This window comes from Periplaneta americana, chromosome 4 (genome assembly GCF_040183065.1).
Source record: "Periplaneta americana isolate PAMFEO1 chromosome 4, P.americana_PAMFEO1_priV1, whole genome shotgun sequence".
NCBI classification, from domain to species: domain Eukaryota; kingdom Metazoa; phylum Arthropoda; class Insecta; order Blattodea; family Blattidae; genus Periplaneta; species Periplaneta americana.
Window position 1 is genome coordinate 113,287,430 of NC_091120.1, and position 27,565 is coordinate 113,314,994.

Sequence of the window (27,565 nt, forward strand, 5' to 3'; positions counted from 1 at the left end):
ATTATGTGTTAAGGACTGCAATTTTATCACATTACCTCTCTGATGTAATAAAATATTCGTTCCAAGTAACAAAACATTATCAATTTTTTAAATTAATTTTTTGCAAGGCTTAAAGCCATAAACGTCAAGAGGCTGAACAATCAGAGTTGTGTGCTTTGGAATTGTTAACACTTTCACCATTTTGCCTCCTGGAGTTATTCTTTCTATAGCTTCCACAAGTCTTCCAAAAGAATACTATGATCACTGACAGATGGAAAGTATGTTTTTGTTTTAGTTGGTTATTTAACGACGCTGTATCAACTACTAGGTTATTTAGCATCAATGAGATTGGTGATAGCGAGATGGTATTTGGCAAGATGAGGCCGAGGATTAGCCATAGATTCAGCTTATTGTTGGGGAAAACCTCGGAAAAAACCCAACCAAGTAATCAGCCCAAGTGGAGATCGAATCGCACCTGAGGGCAACTTCAGACTGGCAGGCAAGTGCCTTAAATAACTGAGCCACGCCAGTGGCAAAAGTATACTTCTTGAAACCACTTGAAGAGGTGAATATTCATAAGTTTCCCTGATTTTGAGGGCAGTGCATAAACATTTGGGGCCTTAAACATTTTCTTCTTCATGATGCCAATGGAGATATGAAACTTACATGAGTGTCAAGTGATTTTGAAAAATCATATCTCGAAGGCTATGCCTTCTCCAGATGTAGAAATTTTGTAAAGAGATTTCTTATTTCAAATGAAATGTATAGCGGAAAAATCATTGTGAAAATCCATTATCACTTGATGAGCTTTCCTTGTTAGTTGAACAGTGTACTAAAATTCAGGCAATGGGAAGAATTTTAGGAGTTAGATGGGTTTCATAAGTGTTAGGTCGATTAGAGCTACTTGGAAGGATTTTTCAGCACTTTCCATTCACTTTAAGATCCCTATGGAAGATCAAACAAGAGACTCTAAGAAAAGAGCCATATAAAAAGGATTGCTGGATCATCTGATGTCAACTTTGTCCTGAATATGGGTTTGATGATAGACGCTATGAGTGATAAGTTCCAATGGACATTGCAAAATAATCTAGCGAATAACTTAAGTAACTTGAAATTATTTTATTAAGAAATTTAATACATTGCATAAGCTTCAAAGATACGCATTACTGACTGCACGAAACAATTTACTATATATCATGTACGTGTTTGTTGTAAGGGAGGGGTATGTCTTTTTCAAATCGAGATATATGCCAGGAGGAAATCTTGGTGTAGCATACCAACTCTGGTTTTTTGCCACTTCCCTCACTGGATATAAGTATACTGTTCTTGCAAGACAATGCGCCCACTCACAAGTTCCTGGTTATGTTGCACATAATTGATGAAGCTGACTTTGAATTGAGTGATCATCCCCCATATTCTCCAGAAAAAAAGTTTTCATCGAATGAAGTAATAAGTATACCATACTGTGGAAGACTGCATGTAGTTTGCAAATCAAGACAAAAATTTGTTTAAAGACTTAGAATTATTGCTTTGTGCTAAGTGCATACAGCTGAAAAGTGATTATGTTCAATAAATAAACATTTGTTGTCAGATACAGAAACTTTTTTCACATTAGGTTAATAAATATACTTAAACTGTATTGGTATAATGTGCCAAGTTAGGCATCTTATTTTTTAAATGAAAAAAACATATTTTGTGTGCTAATCAGGAAAAGAAAGTTCAACGTAGTAAATAATTTCGGTCAATCTAGGGCATCCACCAGCCACTGAACGAATATTGCACACTTTTATCACTGCCAATGTGGCGCTATAAACCAATTTTCAATACTATTATCACAACCACAACACATTTCAAATCTTATTGTACCATATGTACATTAACACATTTAGTATATCACGAAACATGTAAAATGTAATTATTATGAAAGTCGCCATAACGTCGTCTTCGAATTAGGAGTATTAGTATGATCCACTTTCACTAGATGGAAAGCAACACGATTGGCAGAGCTGGCAATACATGAAAACGAAATGATACTAAATCTGAGGAATGTTACTACAGGTATGTACCCAGTATTATGTCGTAGGTTAGGTTTGATTAGGTGTGTATTATGTGACAGGTTAGGTTAGGTTTGATTAGGTGTGTATTATGTGACAGGTTAGGTTAGGTTTGATTAGGTGTGTAGTATTATGAGAAAAGGTTAGGTTAGGTTTGATTAGGTGTGTAGTATTATTACTAGGTTGGCAACACTGAAACCCACTGTTACATTAAAGAAATATGGCGGTATTCTTCGTTCACGCACGATTTTCGTATATAAGTAAGATACGTATTTAGGGTGAGTTGGGTGGGCTTACAGCTCTCACAGTGATCACATCAATTCTACTAATCAATACTATAAATCCAAGGCATTTTTAAGGTATTTTTATCAAGTTCCTATAGTGGCTGGGACATAAAGATTCACCATAATTTCATATTAAAGAACATTAAACAGAAATATCATCATGGGACATGATACACACTGGCGACTGGTGCTTCACAACTTTCTTACTACAAAATATTAGGCTTGCCATGCTACAATTATTGTAAAAATTTGCAAAACTCACCTATTTATAAATGTTTTTTTAGAGCGATCCTGGAAATGCTGGATGTCACTAACACCGTCCTTTGTCCATGTCTCTTCTCCTCCAAACAAAACATAAGGAAAATGGAAAGAAGATTTTATTTCACAGCCACATAACCACTGAAAATTCTCATACACGTCAGAATTGAATTTTTGTTGAATAACCTCATTTTGGTTTTCATGTCCTGCGAAATTTCAAGGTGCAGAATTGATCTACTACTTCTCTCCTAAGTTGCGCAATGAAAGTTGATCTTCTATTAAAGACTGAATTGTATTCATCTTAACTAGGGTCTATTTAATATAGAACAATGCATATACTGGCACAAATAACACTATTCATTTATTAAAACAGCTTTTTACGCGCCACCACATAGTCTCAACCAACTCGACTCAAGTAACTGCAGTGGAAACGGAAAGCAAAAACACCAATAAAATGCAAGCTCACCCTCTAAAAACTTGTTTTCGTGCCTAACTGCAGTCGCGGGGTTGGAATCTTCTCTCTCTCTCACTCATTCATTGCCACTCATCAGTCGTTCTGTGAGCTACTGCCATCTGTTTCCATTTTTCAAAGCTCGTTTACCTCTCTGTTCGTGTATCAACTTAAAATCCACACTGGACAACCCTCTCATCCCCTCACACGAAGAGATACCCAACATAAGCTAGTCCCCATAAGAAGCGCGGTCATTTACAGTGGCAAGTCAATGATGATGCTCCTACAAACAATTCTAGTTGAATGGGAAACTTACTACAGCTGATCATACCACAATAATTTAACTTGTATTTTAAACCAAAATATCCGTAATTTTTTTTAGGTGTAGCACAAACTTGCTACAACTTTAAGTTGCCGCACATGCATGATAAAAGAACAAAATTGTTGCAAAATGCATAAAACGTATTATGAGCAATTATGTGTCACCTTCAATTCTTCTTAACTTGGGCCATGCATCTCCCACTGCTCTTCAAACATATTTTAATTATTATGGCATCTGTTCACATATTTATATCAAGCTCAACTACTGTCCTGTTTTTCACAGATGATCAATTAAATACAAGACCCACACAAATTATGATTATCAGTAGTAATAAACATATTTTTAATGGCAGGTACTTGACTGTTCGTCATTCATCCTTATGAAGTCTAGGACAATTCATCCCCGACTTTACGTCCCCGGACTTGGGTCCAGGAAATTGGTTCCAAAGACAATGTGTACCAAGGGTTATTTGTTCTCATTTATAATAATTTCATTATTTTACATAATTTCACTTTATTGCCAATTATTTGATTACTCAGAGGTTGCTGGTGATATTGTGTCCAATGGCCCCCAGGTAGGACAACATATTGTCATCTTCTTTATAAGTGGGATATTGTTCAACCACCCTGCCTATGCGTGCTTCCGTGAACATGTACTTTCTTTTTTGATTGGTGAATGACCGCCCTCTGCCAGGTCAATTTTAATGTCGATTTCTGCGACTTCCTCCTGAAGGTGGCTGAGGAAAGCGAAGAGTAGGGATGGGGGAGAGAGTGAAAAATCCAATGAACACTGGTTTTAAACTTCCCTCTCAATATCTAAATTGACTTGTTTATCTACAAAATTCAACATTGCTTCTTCAAAGACATTGTTCCTATGTATGCAGTCCAAATATGAAGCCTGGATCGAATAGAATTGGTTAAGTTACCAAATAGTCTGGGTACGAATTTGTTTTGGGACCGAGTTAGTTGTGGGAAATTTTTGGGGACAAATTGTTCGGATTCCAAGTCAATTGTGTAGATCTATTTGCTGACAAGGTCGTTGCCCAGGATGTTTAATAGAAGGCTGGTCTCTGCTGCATGAGATGATGGAGATTTGTTGGGATGCCACAGGGAAACCAGAGCTTCCGAAGAAAACCCCTGTGTTACATGGACCATGGGCTTGCCCAACACAAGTTATAAAATTGGGGGTATGCTGGGGATGGAACCCAGGTCCACAGCCAGCATTCTAGCCACTAGACCACCATGGCGTCCAGCAGTAATTAAACATTTTACGAGTAATATTAACATCTCAATTAATAAAACTAAGAATTTGGTATTCCATAGAATCTTTCACGAAAGAATGAACGTAATATTAATTTCACAATAATTTAACAGATCAGGATCTGCATGTATTTGGAAGAAAACCTAGCCAGATGCTACCAATAAAAGGTTTGAGAAACAAGATTAGTAAAGAAACCAAAAAACAATTTTATCCATTAATTCCAGTTCAAATGTTAATGTATGGTACAAAAACCAACGAAACACAAATTAAGAATTTACTACAGTATTTCAGTCTATTGAAATGTATTCTTTAGGTTTTAGGCGTTATCACTATGATTGATCAAAGAAGAAATAAATGCACGAAAGATACATTTAAAATATTCAATAACATAAATAAATGGTTGCTTCAAATAAAGAGTGTGGAAGGTGTTTGCAATCCCAAGCGCATGTTACATTATAAACTGGAACAAAAAGACATGTAGGCAGATGAAGGAAGAGATAGTTCATTAACTATAAAGAACATATTTAATGAGGATAGAAAGGGCCAAAATGCCACACTATAAAGTTGAAGATGACCTATTTCTTGGAGCAAACCTAGATTTGATTTCTTTACCTATTTCATTCTTAGAATTCACTGAATATCATGAATATTTTAAAATATTCAACTTGTGTTATATTTTATCCTTAAATATTACCAACTTGCTTAAAATAAGTCATAAAGTTTCTAAATTTATTATAAAATACTCGTCTGTTGATGTAGCTACTGTAATTATAGGCCTACATGACAGTGGTCTCCAACTTTTTCACTTCATAGATCAGCAACATTGTAAATTTGCTCCAATTCCAGCTAACATACGCAAGGTAAAGGAATAGGAAATATCACAGATAAACGAAACTAGATTATATTAAACATTCTAATTTTAATCTCAGTTAAAATGAAACACATTCATGTAAATGTTTTTCATAGTAGTGCATAATAAATATGTACCAGTACAACACAGCAACTCCTTGGAAAATAAATGTTTCTTTTAAGTTTGAGATGTTTACAATGACCCATTTCAACCTGGACAGTGTGGAAACCTTGGATGATTGAGTTTTTTTTTTATGAAATGTGGTTGTAGTACCTACATTAATTATTAACAATGCAAAAATACTGTGATGTCAGTTTGTTACATCTGAGGAAATCTGTAAAATATAAACAATGAAATAATAAATGTTATTACAAATTTACAATTTAACTTATATGGAAGTCAATGTCGACTTTATAGCTGTACGGGACCTTAGTTTATTAAGTGGCTAATATGTACATTAATATGGCAATTTTATGACTGTCACATTTTAAACAAAACAAGACACTAAATCTTAATTACAAAAGAAAAGGTTTGCAGGTTTGCAGTTTCGAAATTCTATAATGACTTAAGCAAATAAAATTTAGTAATAATCTATAAATTTCTTTCACACACAATAATAACAAATACGAATTTTAATAATAAAATGTGACGTCATGATAACAGCCAGAATACCTAGAGGTCCCAAATAGTCAATTTGCCCATTGTGACCCAAGAAAGTTGGAGACCTCTGTTACAATATGAAAGCAGACACAAATATTCTAACCAAATCTAGATATATGTAACAAGATAATTAATCAATACGTGCTTTATAAAGTTTTCAATATTCACACTGAAATTTTAAAACAGTTGAATTCGGAAGGAAAGCAGGTTATGGGAAAATGCCAAATTCGTAAAGTACTTCTTCAGGCTCTCTTAGGTTTAAGGAGGAAGTAGAAATAAAAAATCAAAACTGTAAAGTCTCAAGTAATAGGTACTTTATCATTCACAAAGAAAATGCCTCATTACATTCTGCAACAAAAATATGCTGCCCTAACACAGTAACTCTTTTAAAATACAAAACGATTAGGAATTCTGATGCAAGAAATCTGTATATGTTAAAATGTACTTCTGTTCCATTTGTTTCAAGTGAATCTTTGAGAGTTAAATTACCAAGGGATTAAAAAAATTTCGAGATAAATACAAAATAAGAGTGAATTATTGTAGGAACTGATCCATCAATATTTAATTCCACACCTGCATTGTATAGGGTATTTCTACACACATACACTGTTCACAGTAGTGTTCTTTCCAGTGGAGAACAGGACATTCAATCACAAACATAAAAAAAAGTGGGAGTGCATCATTGCTGCTATAATCTGAAAATAAATTATCTATGAAAGCTTCTTGAAATAGCTCAACATTTTTGTCACTCTCAACTATCACTTTTGGAAGTTCAAAGTCAAAGAAAATTATTGAAATTCTTAAATTTGTGAGGTAGAATATGGTTTCTTGTTTCTCACAATGTGCAAGCAAAGAAATCAACTCAATCATCACAGGCTGCAGACTCCATGTGTCAAGCTTCCTCTAGTATTGTTGTTGCTCATATTTACACTTATCACAGTAAGCATCTGTGCCAAATGAAACTGATAGAAGTAAATACTTGTGTCAGTGGGCAAGGGGCTGTGCATTTTATTTTATAATTATATAACGAATACCATAGTTATTATATTGTATGTTCTTATGCTGCCTTAATTTTTGAGGTACCATGTTGATTATTTCTGCTATTGGTCATAACAGTGTATCTTGTTTATTTCAGAAAATACTCAATTGATGCCTTTATGGACAATCCCTGAAGTGTGTTACAGATATCTGGGAGCTTTTCAAGTCTTTCAAGAAACCATTAAAAAACACAAGCAGAGAAACTAAGTTTTAGCGAGACTGATTCTGAGGGTTTACTATACCAGAGCCTTATTCGGAAGGAAAATGCTTTCAGAAGATTCCTAAAAAATAACACATTGTGTATCATTGCATAAAAAATATCAATCAAATGAAACTAAATCCCAGCGTTACAATATTCATTCTCTAAGTCATTTTGCAATGCTTCACTTTTGTGAATATCTTGTGAATTCAGAATAGAAAATACTGAATCAGTATGTATCATGCAAAGATGGAGGATGGGTTGGTAACACTCAAAACTTAAGGTAATAGTTAGGACGTTTGAAGACTGAATTTTTCTTCAGTTATTCAGAAAGTGACAGTTAGTAATACATCAAGTATGGGTTGAATACCATCTCACTTGTCCTGGATTCTAATGAATGATTTTATAGAATATATTAAATTTCAAATAATTTAAGTATCACGTTTCCATGTTCAATATAGGACATTGTTCATAAATGATATTTCTTACTACGACAAATCTCCAACCACATCCATACTTTTTCCAAAGAAAAATTAAAGATAGAAAATTGAGTTAAATACAGTAGACTATAAACAGTGAATGACAAAATAAAAAATTTGTCGATGGAATGTTTCCTTCAGAATATGGCTAATTGTGGATGCAGGTAGCCTAAATACCTAACATATCAATAAAATAAAAATACTGAGAACAGGAAGAAATTTTGCCTTTTCACACTTATGTTTCAAAATGGGTAAGGAGTTGACAAAGTACTAACAGGAAAAATATTCTACCTTTTAGTCTTAATGTGAGCAAAATAAAACGTATCCACATACACACATATTTCTTTATAAGGGACAAAAGATTTTGGATAAAACATTTCATAAAGGTTTCACGACATCGATAAAATTCTGTGTGTTTCAACAAACAATTAAAAAACAAAAGGCATGGTGCCATATTATTTCTCTATACAGTAGGCCCCTATTTGTTATTTACTTCTTTTCAATATTTTTCAAATAAGTTTTACTCATGATTTCTCTTCACATTTATAATATCTTCCATCTATATATTTTCCCTGACAAGTTTCTTTTTAATCAATCCATATTAGAGTGCATTCAGTGTAATTGTCTGTCGTGTCATCAGAAGAAGCTATAAACACTTCCACAATCAGAGACCTATATTTTTGTTTTTGTGATGATGGTGCAGACCGTATGTAGGTTTCACTACAGCAAAACACCATTCACAAGAAACATTCTTTGAAGTTCAGCATACATCAAGCTCGTAGTCTCTTGTTTCTTCCATATATACTGCTCCAACTTTATTTTCCAAAAGAAAAAAAAAATGCATGAGTTGCATTCTAAAACCAGTACAAAGAATAAAGAGTTCTGGCTATACCGTCCAGCCTTACTTGGCCATTTCTTAACACAAAGGATAAAGAGTTCTGGCTATACCGTCCAGCCTTACTTGGCCATTTCTTAACACAGCTGCATGGCTAAGTCAACTACACGCATTGTCACTAATGCGACATTTAAGCACTCTCCTTTCGAACTTTAAATACAATATTTAACTCCAGTCAGCACAGCTTTTAAAAAGAAACTGATGAAGCAAACATAATAATTTTCTTTATACACTTTTAACATGTCTCTCCCTTCAATCTAAGCACCATAATATTGTTTCTTTCTTCTATCTTGAAGATGAGTCATCACTCCAAACTTCTCGCACACTGAAGCTTGAATATGTTTTTATTCTTCTTTCAGACACCAACTTAGCTTCATCTTGTTAAGATGTGTGGCAAAATCCAGAACGAGGTCAGTAGATGACTTCATAGACTGTTGCCTTCTTATCACCGGAACCTGTGACAATGTACTTGTCATCTGCAGAGATGTCACAGCTCAAAACTGATGAGGATTCCTTTGACTGAAAAAGAACAAGAATTTCTAACTTTAACATATTGTACATTTTAAACATAAACAGCAGATAAAGCAATATTTATAAACACACACAACATTTTACAATTATAGCGAAATTTACATAATTAAACAAGAAATATAAAAAAAGTTTGTTCCAATATCAATGTAGAGAAAATTATATTTAAAAAAATGAACATCACCTAATGCAACTGTTTCATATAAGAAAGAACATCATAGTAACGTTGATAATTTATTAAAAAAATCAATTCCCATGTAATCATACTAATTAATGCAATGTTACATTTAACATGTTACATATCAAAATTTTCCTCTAGTCCGAGCCAAATTGGTTTACATCTTGTGCATTCTAAAATATTTTAAGAAATGGGCAGTGATTTAAAATGAATGTATTCTTGGATAAATGTACACAAATTTAATCTGTTAGACCAGTGGTTCCCCAAACTGGGGATCGCAATTAGGGGTCATGTAAAGAGCTGAGGGGGATTGCGAGATGATTTGCAAAATAAAACAAAAGAAAGGCCTTATTAATATATACTTACTGTGTTCAGAAAGATAAACAACATTTAACGTAAAAAAATAAAATAAAAGTTTCAGTAGTTATACACGTAAGTAAAAACTAATTTTATTAATGGGACAAATATGCCTGTTTTACAGAAAGTAGCTCTCAAATCTAGGCTCTGCATTCAATACACATATACTTAGTGATATCACTTTCAAGTTCAGTGAGACTTCTCATCTTTGTTTCGATGGAAGTCATAAACAGAAACTTATTTCGCATAAATACGAGTTTGCTATCAATAATTATTTAGGAGCTTCTTTTGTAAGCAAGAGTTATTCATGCTTTCGTTTGATTTACAACTGGTCTAACTCTGCAAAATGCCTAGTTTCATTTCATCAGTAGGTACCTAGTAAATATTTAAATTAAATTTCTCCTTTTATTACTTTTTTTTTTCAGCCAGTTGAATGCAACTGTCTAATAATGGATTTAGTATCCATCTGTGGCTTTCATATTGTTTTGAGTGTCTTTCGGAAAATACTCAAAAAGCTGTTTTTTACAATTGTGCAAACTTAATTGCATGCTCGCAAAAACAAATTCTGTATTTGTCTTATCACACATTGCTCAATTTTCCACAAGTTCTTTAATGCACTGGAATACATCATATTCCTTTTTGTCAAGTGTTGTCGATTTGAAATCAAGTTTCTTTATAAATCTTTTGATTTTATCCTCGGCTGTAAAATGCGAATATTGTGGCCCTGCAAATTATCATTCAAAGTGTCATGTGTTCCAAAACATCAGCAAAGTGAGCTAATAGAAATGATGTTCATGTAATATTTCGTGTCATTATTGCTTTATATTCTTATATTTTAGTCGTTTGGGTGCTATCCACTAATTTTCAGTAAAATTATCATTGTTTTCGATTTTACAGGAATTTGAATCTTTTGAAGGGTTAAGTACTCTATCAGTTCGGTAGTGGGGGTCGTGTACAGAAGTTTCACCCAAAAGTGGGTGGCATCTTAGGAAAGTTTGGGAACCACTGTGTTAGATGAAGAGGTGGAAAAACCTCACCTGTTATTGTAGAAGTTCGGGGATAGTAATTATTTAAGATTTAATGATCACAACTAGGGACCTGAAAAATTTCGCATTTGCGAAATCCGCGAATTTTTAAATTGTGGGGTAGAAAGTATTTTTCTTCATCTATAAGGTGATTTAGCATGATTTTCTGACAGAACTGAAAGTGCGAAAAATGCGAATTTCCTTTCAAATTGCGAAATCACGAGAAAAATGTTATTTAATAGCGATTTATCATTAGATTGCTATTTTTCAAGTGAAAAGCACATTATATTATGTATACAAAAATTAAAAGCACTTTTTAAATACTCAAAGCATGTCGATCGATTATGTCTTTATTAATTATTATCTTCTCGATTCAAGGGTTAAATCTTCCTTCCCAAAAACTCGAAAGAGGAAATGTAAGTATCTTGAGTTTCTGAAGTCTAGATACGAAGCTTCCAAAAAAAGTTAAGCTTTTTCCATTCTTCCACTGTAACAAGGTGGAATAACTGGTTTGAGGCTGTTCTCTAAATGGCTGATTATTTTGAAGATATTGTTTTCTTTTTCAAGCAGTCTGACATGAGGGATATTCAAAATATGGGGACACATTTTTTTTACAGGGGCTTAATGAAAAGAATGTTCCAAGATTAAATGCTTACATGATTTTTGTTAAAGATCATGCTAGTATGTTAGCTGAATTGTTAACTTTACTCGAGGGGTCCAAATAACCATATCTCACTTGTTGTACCCAAGACTTGACATCTTGGACAGTAATTTAGCAGATACTGTTGCTGGACATTATTCTGAAGGAACAATAAATTCACTGTCAAGATTAAGTCCTTTGGATGAAGCTACATGTAAAGATGTGGTTTCCAAAGCTGCTCAGTCAGCAAATAATAAACTGTCAGTTTTGAAGAAAAAGGACCCTGGCTGAAAGAACTTTGAGGCTATAGCAAAGACATTCTACCTGAAGAATGTAGTTCTATTGAACAATGTTGACGAATCAAATATTGACATGTTTCCAGGATTTTCGAGTTTACCAAAACAAGAAATTCGAAGTTTATTGAACAACAGGTGAAAATGAAAAATGTGACATAGTGAAAGTATTTAATGCTTTAAAAACACAGAAGAAAGCATTTCAGATTGTTGGTTGCAAGTATTGTGGACACCAACGAACTATGTTGACAGTGAATGTGTTTTATCACAGTATGGTGCTGTTGTTTCAGACAGATGATGTAATTTGAAGGAGGAAAACGCTGAACTGTTCACAGTGTTATATTTTGAGAAATGAAAGGTAGAATGCACAAAGTTTTCTTTGAAAAAAATTGATGCTAATTTTGAGAAAAATAGCTGCTAATCTTGATGATAATAGATATTAAAAATTCATGTCCCTAATCAAAATTTAAGGTTTGAAAATATTATTCATAATGAACATTGTACTTAATTAGATGATATAAATCAGTCTATAAAATCATTAAATTTATATCTAATTCATTATTTTATTACATACAGTAACTTGACCAACAAAGTTAACAATGCCACCGAGTATATTACAGTGGATGTGGTATCCATTCAGTGGGCTTTTAGGTCTAGTTCACAAGATCCAAAATCTAATAACAGAGAAATGAGTCACACGGACATGAATAAACCGTAACTAATACTCAATATGTGTAAGTGGCCAATAAGATTATTAATGGTGTCAAAACAAGATACTGTTAACAGATTTAACTGCCACTCGCACATTGACGCTAGTTTACTCAATCCATTCTCTAATTATTCCATGTGCTACTGTTAGATTTCAGAGTCTTGTGAACCAGGTAGTACACTGGTAGCATTCTTAACTTCCTATGCACATAAATTCAATTTCTAATAATAATTTTATTGTAGCTACAGTATAATCCCATTAATATGCTCTTCAAGGGACTGTGGGCTTACAATATTATAAGCGGAACAGTGCTATAGACGGATAATGACTTATGAAATGGGGAAAACAAATTAGGTCTCAATTCATAGGAAACATATTGTGTATTAGTTACAGTGAAAAATGCAACTATGAGCTCATTTCATATGACAAAAATTCTTTGATTGTTGTTTGCCATATGTTTGTAATTATGAATGATAACAGTTTCTATTCGGTTCAAGTAACTATGGATAACTTCACTTGATACATTGTTAGGAACAACACTAATGTAATTTTTCAATTATAGACAGAGATTTCCGCTTTTCCATTGCACATCAAGCTTACTGTGCACTCCATAGAATTCAAAGAATGACTAAATTTTACAGAAATGACAGGAATGTATTGACAGGGAGACTTTTGAGTGTTAAAATCCTTCCATACAAGGAAATTATCGGTAAGTGCAACTTCTGATAGTGCAGACCGGAGATTTTGTTGTTCCCCCCCAGTAAAGGATGAAATTTCTTTCTTGCACAAGTGGTGCAATGACTTCAGTACAGTTAAAGCAACATATTTCTTCACTATGCTTTTAAAACCTTTAAGTTTCGCAATTTATATGAAATTTTTAATTCTGATACGAAAAAAGTGCTACAAACAGGGTTTTCGAAGCGTTATAAGATGGTAAAATTGTATGGGATTATGAAATGTCCAGGAACTATATAAAAAGAGCATAATAAACAGCAGGGGCGTATTTTGCGGGCTACCGGCAGTAGCCCAAGGAAATTACAAAAGAAAAAGTTTATACTATAACATAATGTAATAATTTTGTATTATTAGTTTTGCCATAGTAATTAAAATTAAAGTAATTGTTAGATATATTTTGTGTAATAATAGGGTCAGCGCTAGCCCAAACCCTTTAACCAGTATACGCCTCTGATAAACAGGATAGCATTATAAGTATTAACGAGGTTTTACTGTATTATTTTTATAAGTCGATGGAATTTCTCTTTGTCAGAATCAACATTAATGAAAAAAAAAAAAAAAAAGCAGTAACTTCTGATCACTTCACAGAATGACATTTAGAAATTTGGCATGTGTTGTAGCCAGCCTTGTATTTAGGAGTGTTACTTCCATGGACTGGAAAAATGTTGCACTCCCCCCCCCCCCCACCAACTAAAGTATGCAAATCTTGGACATTTAGCAGTCAAACTGTAAAAAAAGTAGCATGTAACAACAACTTAATATAATACTACTATCTAAAGCAGGCTCTGCAAAGTTGGAAAATATCGAACATTTATTTTATTTTCAGTATATTCTTTTTTTTTTCTCTCAAAATTTTGCCACCCTGAGCCTAGGTCCATGTAACTCAAGCATAAATATGGGTCTAGTTATACAAGTTTTCCTCAAGGAATTTATAATAATGAGTGTACAATTTCAAAAGAGTAATCAGTTAAATTGAGACCAGTTGACTGCATTAATAGGTTCCTTATTGACCAACTTATTTTATACAAAACTCCATTAGTAATTCGTTATATTTCTATAAAAAAGTAATATTCCTTATTGTATTAACTTTTAAACACAGCAAATGACCCAAAACTTGTGGCTATGCACTACTACTGCTCTACTTTGTATCCCAGATTATATTTTATCAGTTATATTACAAGTACTGTGATCTATAACTGTATATACTCGTTAAATTTGTTACAGTAGTAAAGACGAAGTCTGTCATGTCATGAACAGTCTACATATCAAATTTTGTCAAAAGTTAGACACAATAGTAAACAAAACTTGAAAATTTTCCTTACTCTGTATTACTGTCACATCTTCAATATTTGCCCACTTCAACATATTTCCTTAACCAAAGACAACTTTCGTGAATTAAGTTCTTTTCAGCATAAAAAACCAAGCATGTGAACCAATTCCAAAATTGTTTTCGAAACAATATTGTATTGATGGTAGAAATATATTTGGAAGCATATATACATCCTTCACATCCGCATGATATTCGCAGTAGCCACAGTCCACGAAATTACTCACTACTTGTAAATACGTAGTAGATAGAACAGTTCGAAATTTACTTCATAAATAATACCTGAAATATAGATGCTCCATAAGGTGTTCTCCAAGCATTAAGAAGGTTGTCCTTGCCAGTAGAGACAAACCATTTGCCACACGCAGCAAAGCGAAGAGACAGCACACAAGACTCGTGGAGGTGCAGCTGATATTTATCAGGTTTGGCTGCATGTAGAACTTCTACATTAGAATTTTCCATGCCAACTGCTAGCCACTCTCCAGTAGGGCAGTAACCCAAAGAAAAGATCTGTGATGAAAAGTCATGCTGTTGCAATTGTCGACCTTCCCGGAGATCCCATGATCTGACTGTATTATCTAGACCCCCTGTCCACAATTTGGTTCCATCTGCAGAAATGTCAATACATGATGCACCATCTGTGTGCCCTTGAAACTGACGCACTAGTGTTTGATTGTGGAGGTCCCATACAGCAATATTGCCATCTGAACAGCAGCTGAAGCACACCTGTAAATAATATACAAACAATGTGTTAAATCAAGAAGTTACTGTAATTGGAACTGATCCAGTTGAGCAGCATACCTTCAAATACATAAATCAAAACCTTTGTCACTTAGCAATTACAATTTACACATTACTTTACTAGTAACCTTGGGAAGTAATACCATTACAAATACAGAAAGAAGCGGGGAGAAATAATGTTCAATGTGACAGGTGGAGAGTCCAATCGTAATTGGAAAGCAAAACTTGGATAATGAATTGCATACACTATCAGCGAAATAATTCCCAACTAAATATTTTGTATTATGCAAATACATGATTAGTAAAATTATCTCATATTTTTAATGGTCTGGTAACAAATATTAGCTATTATACTCACGGAAAATGTTAAAATTACCTGTGAATGGGAGTATTTTCCCCATTCCTGTAATTTTTATACAACCCCAATAATTTAAATTATTCATTTTCGAAAAAGAGGACAATAACTTTCTCCCTACCTCTCCATTTAAATACAATACAATTATATAAACAAACAACATATAAACATCAAAATGAAAGTTTTAAAAAAAAAATTGGTTAGATAACACATTAGAAACATCAGAATTTACAAGCAGTGAAAGAGTTGGTTAATTCGTTGCATTTGAGTAATGCTGCGTGATTGATACAGTTCAAAATATACTGGCAAACAATGAGTTGGAAGGAAATCTTGTATTTATATCTGCTCATTTTTCCAGTTTAACAAAAGCAATCACGTCACTCGAAACTGTTGGATCTCCTTTACATGTGTCACTAGAATATAAAATAATTTTAATGCATTGAAAATGACAATTTACCTCCAGCACTTCTTTCAAAAAGTTCAAGTTTTCATTTAACGAATTAGACAAATGTTATAATATTAAGATATCACACGATTTTTACAGGTAAAATAATCCGTTTACATGTTCAATGAATATTATGTAACAGTACATAGTTGCTGCTCCTCCAATATCCGTTATGTGTTTTTAAAAAGATTTTATAGGAGAAAGAAAAAACACTGTCACTTTTAATTCCCTTGATTTTCAAAGCTACTTTCGGTATAATTTCATAATTTTTCTTGTAATGACTGAAATTACATCGAAAATAGCTTTGAAAATCAAGGGAATTAAAACTGACATTTGCTTTTTTCTTTCCCCTGCAAAATCTTTTTACAAACACATAGCGAATTTTGGAGCACAATGATGATATGTGAAAATTTGTTCTCTTTGAATTTCTGAAGTACCGGTAGTTACAGCGACGTCGATCTAGGTAGCGTAGTCAGTAGAGTGCTGGCCTTCTGTGCTCGAGGTTGCGAGTTCGATCCCAGCCCAGGTTGATGGCATTTAAATGCGACAGGCTTATGTCACTAGATTTACTAACATGTAAAAGAACTCCTGCAGGACAAAATTCTAGCACATGGCGATGCTGATATAACCTCTCCAGTTACCATTTTTTTTTTGTTATAGTGACAGTATATAAATAGAATGTATGTAATTTTTTATTGTCCCAGATGCATGATGCAGAAAGAGAAATACCAGTACTACTCTGACTGCTGCTTGCATCATTTTTATACTGTACATTATTATTGTTGAAGCAATGAAAGTTAGAAATAAAACATTATGTCGGACACATATGTGGCCAACAAAAACAAACTGATGTCAAGCAATTTATGCGAGTGTGGTGATTTATACCAAAGACAATAAAATTATGAACGAAGTCTTGATGTAAATAATATGCTCCTTTACTCATATCAAAATAAACACTTTGGAAAACGTATTACATATCTTTCACGTGTTAAATTCTGATGATGGCCGATAGCAGGCCAAAACATGTTAATAAGGTAACATAAAATTTAACACGTTTTCCAAAGTGATGTAGTGTTAAAAGTGTGTAATCAAGATGTATAAAATAAACACATGTTCACAAAGAATGAAAAATAAAACAAGACCTTATTAGTTTATCTTATTTTTAATGATAAACCATACTAAACTAAATAATAATTCCTCTTCTTAGTAAAACTCACTGTTTAATCCTGTTGCTACCTTATAGTATGTATGCACATAATTATGATTTAAATTACTAAATCTGACATAATTAGGAACATTAAATCCAGACATTTGAGATGGCCAGGGCATGTAGCAAGTATGGGTGAATCCAGAATTGCATATAGAGTGTTAGTTGGGAAGCTGGAGGGAAAAAGACCTTTGGGGATTCCGAGACGTAGATGGGAGGATAATATTAAAATGGATTTGAGGGAGGTGGGATATGATGATAGAGACTGGATTAATCTTGCACAGGATAGGGACCAATGGCGGTCTTATGTGAGGGCAGCAATGAACCTGCGGGTTCCTTAAAAGTCATTTGTAAGTAAGTACTACTAAATAATTCCATTCATTTATACATTTATCATACATTGTCGTAACATTATAACTTTAATTGGAAATGTCAGTTTACAATTGCATTTTCACTCTAACGATCCTAGTAACATACTATAATATGGAACTTCACTCACCCCCATAACGCTTTATGAATAGGGACACCCGATTTTCGTGAATGATTTTTTTCACGAAATAAGTCGAGAGTTAATAAAGGAAAGGCATATGTCACTGTTGACAGTGATTCGTCCGCCGGATGGGGACGTTAAGCCTGGCGGCCCCCTTGGTGCTATTCAACAGGCCGGCTATGTGCCGGCACTGGGTTTCCCCTTCTTCTTTCCTCACTATCATCATCCTCACCCATTCTCTACACTACACTTTACATGAACACTTAACATACACTCACCCTAATACTTACTTACTGGCTTTTAAGGAACCCGGAGGTTCATTGCCGCCCTCACATAAGCCCGCCATTTGTCCCTATCCTGAGCAAAATTAATCCATTCTCTGTCATCATATCCCACCTCCCTTAAATCCATTTTAATATTATCTTCCCATCTACGTCTCGGCCTCCCTAAAGGTATTTTTCCCTCCGGCCTCCCAACTAACACTCTATATGCATTTCTGGATTCGCCCATACGTGCTACATGCCCTGCCCATCTCAAACGTCTGGGTTTAATGTTCCTAATTATGTCAGGTGACGAATACAATGCGTGCAGTTCTGTGTTGTGTAACTTTCTCCATTCTCCTGTAACTTCATCCCTCTTAGCCCCAAATATTTTCCTAAGCACCTTATTCTCAAACACCCTTAACCTATGTTCCTCTCTCAAAGTGAGAGTCCAAGTTTCACAACCATACAGAACAATCGGTAATATAACTGTTTTATAAATTCAACCATACAGAACAATCGGTAATATAACTGTTTTATAAATTCTAACTTTCAGATTTTTCGACAGCAGACTGGATGATAAAAGTTTCTCAACCGAATAATAACAGGCATTTCCCATATTTATTCTGTATTTAATTTCCTCCCAAGTATCATTTATATTTGTTACTGTTGCTCCCAAATATTTGAACTTCTCCACCTCTTCAAAAGATAAATCTCCAATTATTATATTTCCATTTCGGACAATATTCTGGTCACGAGACATAATCATATACTTTGTCTTTTCGGGATTTACTTCCAAACCTATCTCTTTACTTGCTTCCAGTAAAATTCCCGTGTTTTCCCTAATCGTTTGTGGATTTTCTCCTAACATATTCACGTCATCCGTGTAGACAAGCAGCTGATGTAACCCGTTCAATTCCAAACCCTCTCTGTTATCCTGCACTTTTCCCTAATACACGACATAACTCTTCACAGATACACATCATGCATAATGTGGCCCACCGAAGTGATGTGCAATTTGAAAATGGGTCACAGTCCTGCCTCCTATTGACAGTATGCGGAATCTGAATCATGCAAGTGAATATCTCTCTCTCTCTCTCTCTCTCTCTCTCTCTCTCTCTCTCTCTCTCTCTCTCTCTCTCTCTCTCTCTCTCTCTCCCTCCCCTCCCCCCCTCTCTCTCTCGCGAATTTTGCTTGTTTTCCTTGTTTTTTGTGAATCAGTCTATTTTTTGCGTTAAATGCTATTATTTTACGAATATCGCTGAATCATACATTCATTGGTCACAAAATTCCATTATTTTATTTTTGAATGAAACATTCAAAGTAAGTACAAAAATGGATTTGTCTTTCATGTTTTATCATGTACAAAGCATGGGCTGCTCAAGTGCCTTATTAACACCGAGGAAGCTTCTAGAGGAATGAGTATTTTATTACCAATTTTCAAAGTGATTTCCATATTTATATTTAAAATTTTTCTTCACGATTTACGTGTTTAAATATCGACTGTTTTCATGATTACTTACTTACTTACTGGCTTTTAAGGAACCCGGAGGTTCAACTGCCGCCCTCATATAAGCCCGCCATTGGTCCCTATCCTGAGCAAGATTAATCAAGTCTCTACTATCATATCCTACCTCCGTCAAATCCATTTTAATATTATCTTCCCATCTACGTCTCGGCCTCCCCAAAGGTCTTTTGTCCTCCGGTCTCCCAACTAACATTCTATATGCATTTCTGGATTCTCAAATACGTGCTACATGTCCTGCCCATCTGAAACATCTGGACTTTATGGTCCTAATTATGTCAGGTGAAGTATACATGATTTACATATTTAAATAACGACTTTTTTTCGCGATTTACAGTATATATTCAAGAAACTACTTTTTTTTTCACGAATTACAATAGTTATATTTATCGATTGATGTAGCCTATTTTATTCCCTGTTTTACAGTTTTTTCTATTTAAGAAAATTTATAAAAATATAATAAAAACGAATTAATAATAATAATAAATTATTATTATTATTATAAACTATTATTATTATTATTATTATTATTATTATAAATTATTATTATTATTATAATAAATTATTATTATTATAAATTATTATTATTATTACCAATTTAAAAATGGCTTTTAGAGACCCAGAGGTTCATTGTTGCCTTCACATAAATCTGCCATTGGTCCCTATCCTGAGCAAGATTAATCCAGTCCCTAGCATCATATCCCATCTCCCTCAAATCCATTTTAATATTATCCTCCCATCTAGGTCTCATTATCACCATCACCATCATTATTATTATTATTATTATTATTATTATTATTATTATTATTATTATTATTATTATTATTATTATTATTATCATTATTATTATTTCCCACATTTAAAATTTTCTTCAGAGTCTATCCTTTCAGGTAAAATTAACAGAAACTATTTTCTATATACAGTAGTAATAGAAACAAAGTTCATACTCTTAAAATCAAAGCCACAGTTTTCATATCAGTATCTGAACAGAATTCGCATAATAAACTCTACAGCCTCTATATAAAGAACAAAGCTAACAATTATTCAATTTAAACTTCAATGTTTCGATGTACTTGCCTTGGAATCTGGACTGATTGCCAATGCATAACATGCAGGGGCACTAGAGGTGAGCTCAGCCTTGATTCGTGGTGTTGGTGATGCTAGATCCCAAATGCTTAGATTGCTTGCCTCTCCACCAACAATTAGTGTCCGTCCATCTGGTAATAATTTTACTGACCGGATGTAGTTATCCCTTTGCTGCAAAACAAGAATATTATTTGTTATTACAAAATTTAGTTTAAAGTATTTATTTGGTTGTGATATAATTTCTTCTGGAACGATTGTATCAAGTTTGTGAATTTGTGGTTTGGACGATGAGAACAGAATCTGTTTCTCATTAAGTTTACTACAATAATCTGTTATTTGTTATTATTACATTGATAATACTTCATTGTACTTTAGGTAGATTACAAATATTTTCTTTTTACTGAAAAGAGAGACACTTTCACAAACTACAACAAAATTAAATAACAAGGTTATATATAGCTCTGATACAAGAATGTAAAATAGTTTGGTATTATGATAAATGACAAAATTTCTTTCACAGTACTCAGCATCACCATTTCAACAACTAATTAATTTATAGAATTATCCAGCATCATATTCTACTACTCAATCATAACTAAGTTACAACATTTCAACTATCTAAGTACCCTGCCTGCTCTAATCCTTATCCTAAAGACATACAAAATAACAACAATAACAAGTGTCATCCTAAATAATGTCTCCTACATTCCTTCTTCAGTTGCTGACTTACAAATTCTAGAAAGCTGAATAACTTCGTTTTCTAAGTGGCACGTAGCTGTTGTACAGCATATTCCAACATACATAAGGACATGGAATATAACATCCTTTTTTCATTTGACACTGATAAAAATCAAGTACAAAATCGTTAAACCAGACTTTTATGTAAATCATTGTGTTGTGTAATTAATTTTCGTTTGAAGTAACTTATTACCTACATTTCAACTTCATACTTTTCGGAATGAACTAATTCGTAGATATTGTGTAGGAACAAAATCCGTCCAGCATTTTTGGAGTTTGACTGTAAAGGGACAGGTGGACTGGAATAAAACATGCCAAAAATCACTTTTTCGATATCAGGAAATTGAAAATGTACAATAATAAAATAACTTTTCTGAGTTATTATAATATTTTCTCTTTATTTTATATAACAAATGAGAAGGAAAAAAAAAAATTAAATGAAAAATTCAGTAGTGGCAACTAAAACATACTTCGCCATTAACCCAATTGTGCACCATCAGTTCGGATTATTTGTATTTCAGGAGATACTTGTGTCATTTATCGTGTTTCACTTGTCTAAAAATGGTATTTACAATAAAACTGTAATCCGTTTCTTAGAAGATAAATGACAATAAATACACTCAGTAGAAAATAAAGGCAAATAGTCTAATGTGTCATGTCTTAATTAAGGATATAGAATGAATGCTGGGGTTGCCCTCATGAGAGAATACATACATTTTCTCACGAATTTTCGGCCAGTGTGTGGTACCAGTGCCCACCCAGTATCATGATGAATTTGAGAGCTATAGTGAGTAGTGAAATCCAGTTTTGAAAGCGAGCAGTAATGGCTAGGAGGGAATCAACATGCCAACATATTACCCCTATACCAATTGGATGATCATGAGGACGTGAAATCAGCACTCAGTTGGCAGTCTTGGCCCTGTATGAACTGTTGCATCATGGATTTATTTTCTACAAAATAATTTGATGTCTAATGAACACATGGTGGTAAATATAAGGAGAAATCTGATTTTCTAGTGTTTGATACTTAAATTAATTTAGGTATAGGACAACTTACCCCACATAGAGATAAGCTCTTCTACTACTAAGGAAAAATATTATGGAAGTGTTATTAAAAAACCACACACAGCCTAAAAAGTCAAATACAAGAAATGTAACACAAAATAACTCCCTGATGATACTACCAGTAATCGTTTTGATAGTAGATTACTGGAAAACTTCTTGTAGTACTTAATATTTTCAAATGAATATGTTTATATATCTGTTGGTAAATTATACATTATGAGAATTGTCACCTCAAACTCTTTCTAAGTTAATGATGTAACTTTTTAGATTATTAACGAAACTATTAACATATTAGTGAATTACTGAGAAACTTACGAGGCAGTCTAATTGGGAGACAGGACTCTTTGACCCAGGTTGACTAATATCCCAGACTTTGACACAACCTTTGCCACCTGTGTAGACATATTTTGTCGGATTGCTGATGGTGACTGCACACACCACCTCACCATGGCTCAACGTGTTGATTTGGCGAGCATGGCGAGGAATTCCTGGTCCAATCAGGGCATCTGGAGGGAATGGCACTGGCTGCATTTGCCCATCTGCACTTACATGGAATGAATATGCACTGAAATAAAAAACAAAGTTGAGTAATAACGTAAGGTACCTAATAAACACAGTTTTGTGGCTTATCAATGGAGATATCTGCATTAATATTAAGCATGCAAAGAGTACTTCAGCAACAATTACAATCAAATTACTTGTTTTTTACAATCCACTTTGTATATTTAAACATTTTTCTTCATCCAGCAGAAAGTTGTTGTTGTTGTTGTTTTCTAATGCCAGGCGTTTGACAAAGTCATTTGACCTCTTGCACGCCAATATTTTTCAAAGATATTATCATGGTCAGCTACTAAAGCACAGATTTTGAGGTGTTCCGTATCCATTTCTTGGTTTGAGTTGCACAATGGGCAGTTAGGGGACTGATATATTCCAATTCTATGCAGGTGTTTGGCCAATCAATCATGGCTTGTTGCCAATCTAAATGCAGCTACAGACGATTTTCGTGGTAAATCGGGAATTAACTATGGATTATGATGCAGAGAGTTCCATTTTTTCCCTTGGGATTGTGTTATCAAATTTTGTTTGTTGAAGTCTAAGCATGTAGATTTAGTAAATCTTTTCACAGAGTAATATGTAGATTTGGTAACAGGTCTGTAAGTAGCAGTGCTGCCCTTCTTTGCTAATGCAGCCGCATTCTCGTTTCCCAGGATTCCACAATGGGATGGTATCCATTGGAATACAATTCTTTTATTGAGTGATATTAATTGAGAGAGCATTTTAGTTATTTCTGCTGGTTCGAGATGAAGGTGTGTGTTTAAAGACTATTGATAGAATAGCTGCTTTGGAGTCTGACAATATAACTGCATTCTTAAATTTATTGCTGTGGCATAGAAGATTCCTGAGACTTTCACTTATTGCAACGATTTCTCCATCAAAACTTGTTGTTCCATATGCAAGAGATCTGTAAAGTGAGAAGAGACAGCACATAACACCTGCACCAGCACCTTGTTCTCTGGAGATCAAGGATCCATCGGTGTATAAATGAAGCCAGTTTTGTGGAGGGCACCTAATATTAATTGTCTCTAAAGACAACTGTTTCATTATTTCAGTGTTTACTTCTGATTTCAGTATTTCTTCTGTTAAATTTAGATTATATTCTATATTTAATAGAGTTAAAGGGTTTGGTTTAATTTGTAAGTTTTCTTTTAAATTCGGGATATTGATTTTCTGTTTTAATTCTTGAACCATGGATATAGTTTTCAATCTACAGAGAGGACTGTATGAATGCCAATTGTTTCCTGGTAATCTGATAAGTTTTTCATATTGAATCAGTGCTTTTTCTTCTATTGTCATTTTGATGCTGTTAATATTAGTGAGGAATCTCATAGAATCTATTGCAGTTGTTTTGATTCCACCAGTAATGAGCTTGAGAGCTTGGTTTTGAACATATTCTATTTCGTTTATGAAAGGTGAAGTAATTAAAATTTCTCCGCAGTATGTCAGCATTGGCTGGCTGTATAAACATTTTGTATATAGTGTTCAAAGTATTCCTAGACCATCCCCATTCTTTCCTGCTAGTCTTTTTAGAAGGGAGAATCTTTTACGAGCTTTTTCAGAAATGTATTTCAAATGGTTGCTCCATGTTAACTTACTATCGAAAATAACTCCAAGATATTTGGATTCATGAGTCCTAGGAAGGTGATGGCCATTGTATTGGGTACTGAATTCTCTTTCTTTTTTACCAAGTGAAAATATTTGGTGGTTATTTTTGCTTAAATTGAGTGTCATCAAATTTGATGTATTCCATTCATGTAGTTGATTTAGAGCTTTAAGAGCAGAATTTTTAATTTTGTCTCTATGTCTGTAAGATCTGGAAGTCCACAAAACTATATTATCTGCAAATAGTGCTGTTTTCATGTTTGATTCCTCTAATAGGGAGGGTAAGTCGTTTATATAAATATTGAATAAAGTTGTGCCGAGGACAGTGCCCTGAGGTAGACCTCGATATGTTTGTCTGTAACTAGAAAGTGAGTTATTGAATTTAGTGGCAATGAATCTTTGCCTAAGGAATTCTAATATCCATCTGAACATATTACTGGAGATACCTAATTTCTGGAGTTTTAGTAATAATTTATTTCTCCAAACAGAATCATATGCTAACTGAAAGTCAATAAATATTGCCAAGGTATCTTCTTTCTTGTTAAAACTGTCTTTTATTTCGTGGCCGAGGCGTATGACTTGTTCACTGATAGAGTGTAGTTGTCGAAAGCCGGCTTGTCTTGGTGATAAGAGATTTTGGGATTCTAAATACCAAGTTAATCTGTTGGAGATCATGGACGCCATGGTTTTTGCTATCATGCTTAATAGTGCTATTGGTCGATAACTATTAACATCATGAGCAGGTTTCCCTTTTTGTGAATTGGTACAATGATTCCTTTTTTCCAAGCTGCAGGAATTGAGGTGTTCCATCATAAATTGAAAATGGATAAAAGTACAGACTTAGCTTTTCCCCCCAGATGTTTAAAAAATTCGGAATGAATGTTGTCAGGGCCAGGAGATTTCTTGGTTTTTAAATTTTGTATAGCTATAGTTAATTCTTTGGAAGTAAAATTTTGATGAAATATTTCAGGTTTTGTGATATTACTAGTAATATTGTTTTTATTATTTTTATGTAATTCTCTTTTGATAAATTTGTCAGTTTTTTTGATATTGGGATATAATCTGCCAGTGTTTGAGTAGTGTTTATTAAATGCGTTTGCTATATCTCTACCATATGTTAGCATTTTATTATTATGAATAATAGGTTGGCTAGTATTTTCCTGTGTATTGGAAATATTCTTCAGAAATTTGTATGTTTTAGTGCTATCGGTTCTGTAATTAATATTTTCAATGAATTTATTAAAACTGTTTTTTTTTGCTGTTATGATTGCTTTTTTAAGAATGGCAGTCTTCTTCCTCCAATCTTGAAAGTTTAAGTCATTATACAACAGTAAATATTAATACACACATTTCTTGCAGTTAGTCATGAAATTACACTGAAAAAGCTGTCATCCTTCGATAAAAACTCTTAACATTGTTTCCATCTGAAAGGAATGCTAAAATTAGTGTCATTGGTTCAAGGCTTGAACTAGGCAAAATTACCAATCAATTGTTCGTAATCTCAACAAATTCCCCGAAGGAAAACATCTCGTGAGATCACAAAGACCATTGATTGACATAGTAAAAATAAATAGAAGTGAGATACAAAATTCCTTTAAAAATTGTAGTCTTTGAGGAACTTTAAATGGAGACCAACAGTATATATAGGCTAATTTATATCTTGATTAGATATTATCATCTTTCTGCGAAATCTGAAAATTTCACATGAGTTGTGTTATGGTACATTTAAATCATTTGATGGAAAGAACTGTAACATTTGCAAACTGGTTCCGTTCCTAGAGAAATTTAAATAATATAAATGCATCAAATACTATTTTGCACAAAATTCAGTTTCTTAAATATATTCAAGGTACTGTCAACAGGGGTAACATTGGCCCATTAAGATAACTTTGGCCCAATAGAGAATTTCTGTATCTCCCGTAAAATGTGGTATATCTTAGGGTAGCTTCAACTAACTGTAAATGGCAGCTACAGCCAGAATTTTGTGAGAGGTACAAAAATTCAGATATTTATTCTCTGTTCAGCCAAAGTTATCTCTAATGGGCCAATGTTACCACTGTTGGCAGTACTTATTTATTCTATTAATCAGGCCAATTTAATGTAATAGGTTTTGAGGAAACAGAATCATAACACTTACGGTTTTCCACCAGGAATGGCTCCAAGCCCTGGTCCAAGAGGAGCACGCATCTGCGAATGCGGGTCATAGTTGACGAGAGGTGGGCGGGGATAAGAATTTAGTGCAGGTGGGAGGTTGTTGTGCAGTGCTCCATAAGCTCCAGCCGCAACTGCTGCAGCAGCCTGCAGGTCATGTGGTGCGGCAGCAGTCAGGTAGTGAGGGTATTGACTCAATGAAGGTGCCTTTACCTACAACAAACAAACTTAATTAGCTTGCAAGATAAATATAATATCACATTTAAAATAAGGTAAATAAAGTTTCACGCATGTTAAAATGTTCTACATCCATTATTTTGATTCATTACATAACACATGTTTTGGACATATCAAAAGGGTCACTCATGTTTAGTGACAAGTTTAAATTTAGTGCATGTAAAAGTTTCTGCTATTTTGAATTTAATGTTTAAGGAGACACTAAACACCAAAAAATTGGACTTACGGATCAAATGAGACAAATGTTTTTCTGTGTGGGAATGAGTTCTCAGGATGTATATTTTGACATTCCAAAGTTATTTAGCAAAATTCAAATTTAAAAAAAAAGAAAAAAAAAAAAATACAAAATTTACTTTTTGAGTGCAATAGTCGAGTGCATATTTGTGAAACTTTATGCTCCTTTTCTCAAATATTCAATTTTACATACTCAAAACATATTTCTTATATTGTAAATATTAACCAATTGTAATCAAATTTTTACAGTGCATGAACAGTACCTAACTGAATAATATTGTGCATGCAAATTACTGCAGCATTATTATCATTACAGATACAGATTTATTGAAGCTGTTTTTAAATAATTA

General features: G+C 33.6%; 1 protein-coding gene across 6 annotated transcripts in view; it reads right to left on the reverse strand.

Moving 5' to 3' along the window:
- Positions 1–5,507: 5,507 nt before the first annotated feature.
- The window catches only part of LOC138698122 (transducin-like enhancer protein 4), an 814,654-nt gene continuing 792,596 nt past the window's right edge, over positions 5,508–27,565 (reverse strand). For 5 of the 6 annotated variants that reach the window (XM_069823853.1, XM_069823855.1, XM_069823854.1 and 2 more), the window contains 5 exons: positions 26,731–26,957; positions 22,749–22,998; positions 20,622–20,801; positions 14,804–15,247; positions 5,508–9,248 (listed from right to left, as the gene is read on the reverse strand). In XM_069823853.1, coding sequence (XP_069679954.1) covers positions 9,141–9,248; positions 14,804–15,247; positions 20,622–20,801; positions 22,749–22,998; positions 26,731–26,957 — 1,209 coding nt within the window. In that variant the 3' untranslated portion in view covers positions 5,508–9,140. The remainder of the gene's footprint in view (positions 9,249–14,803; positions 15,248–20,621; positions 20,802–22,748; positions 22,999–26,730; positions 26,958–27,565) is intronic. The other variant, XR_011331700.1, reaches the window with a different exon arrangement.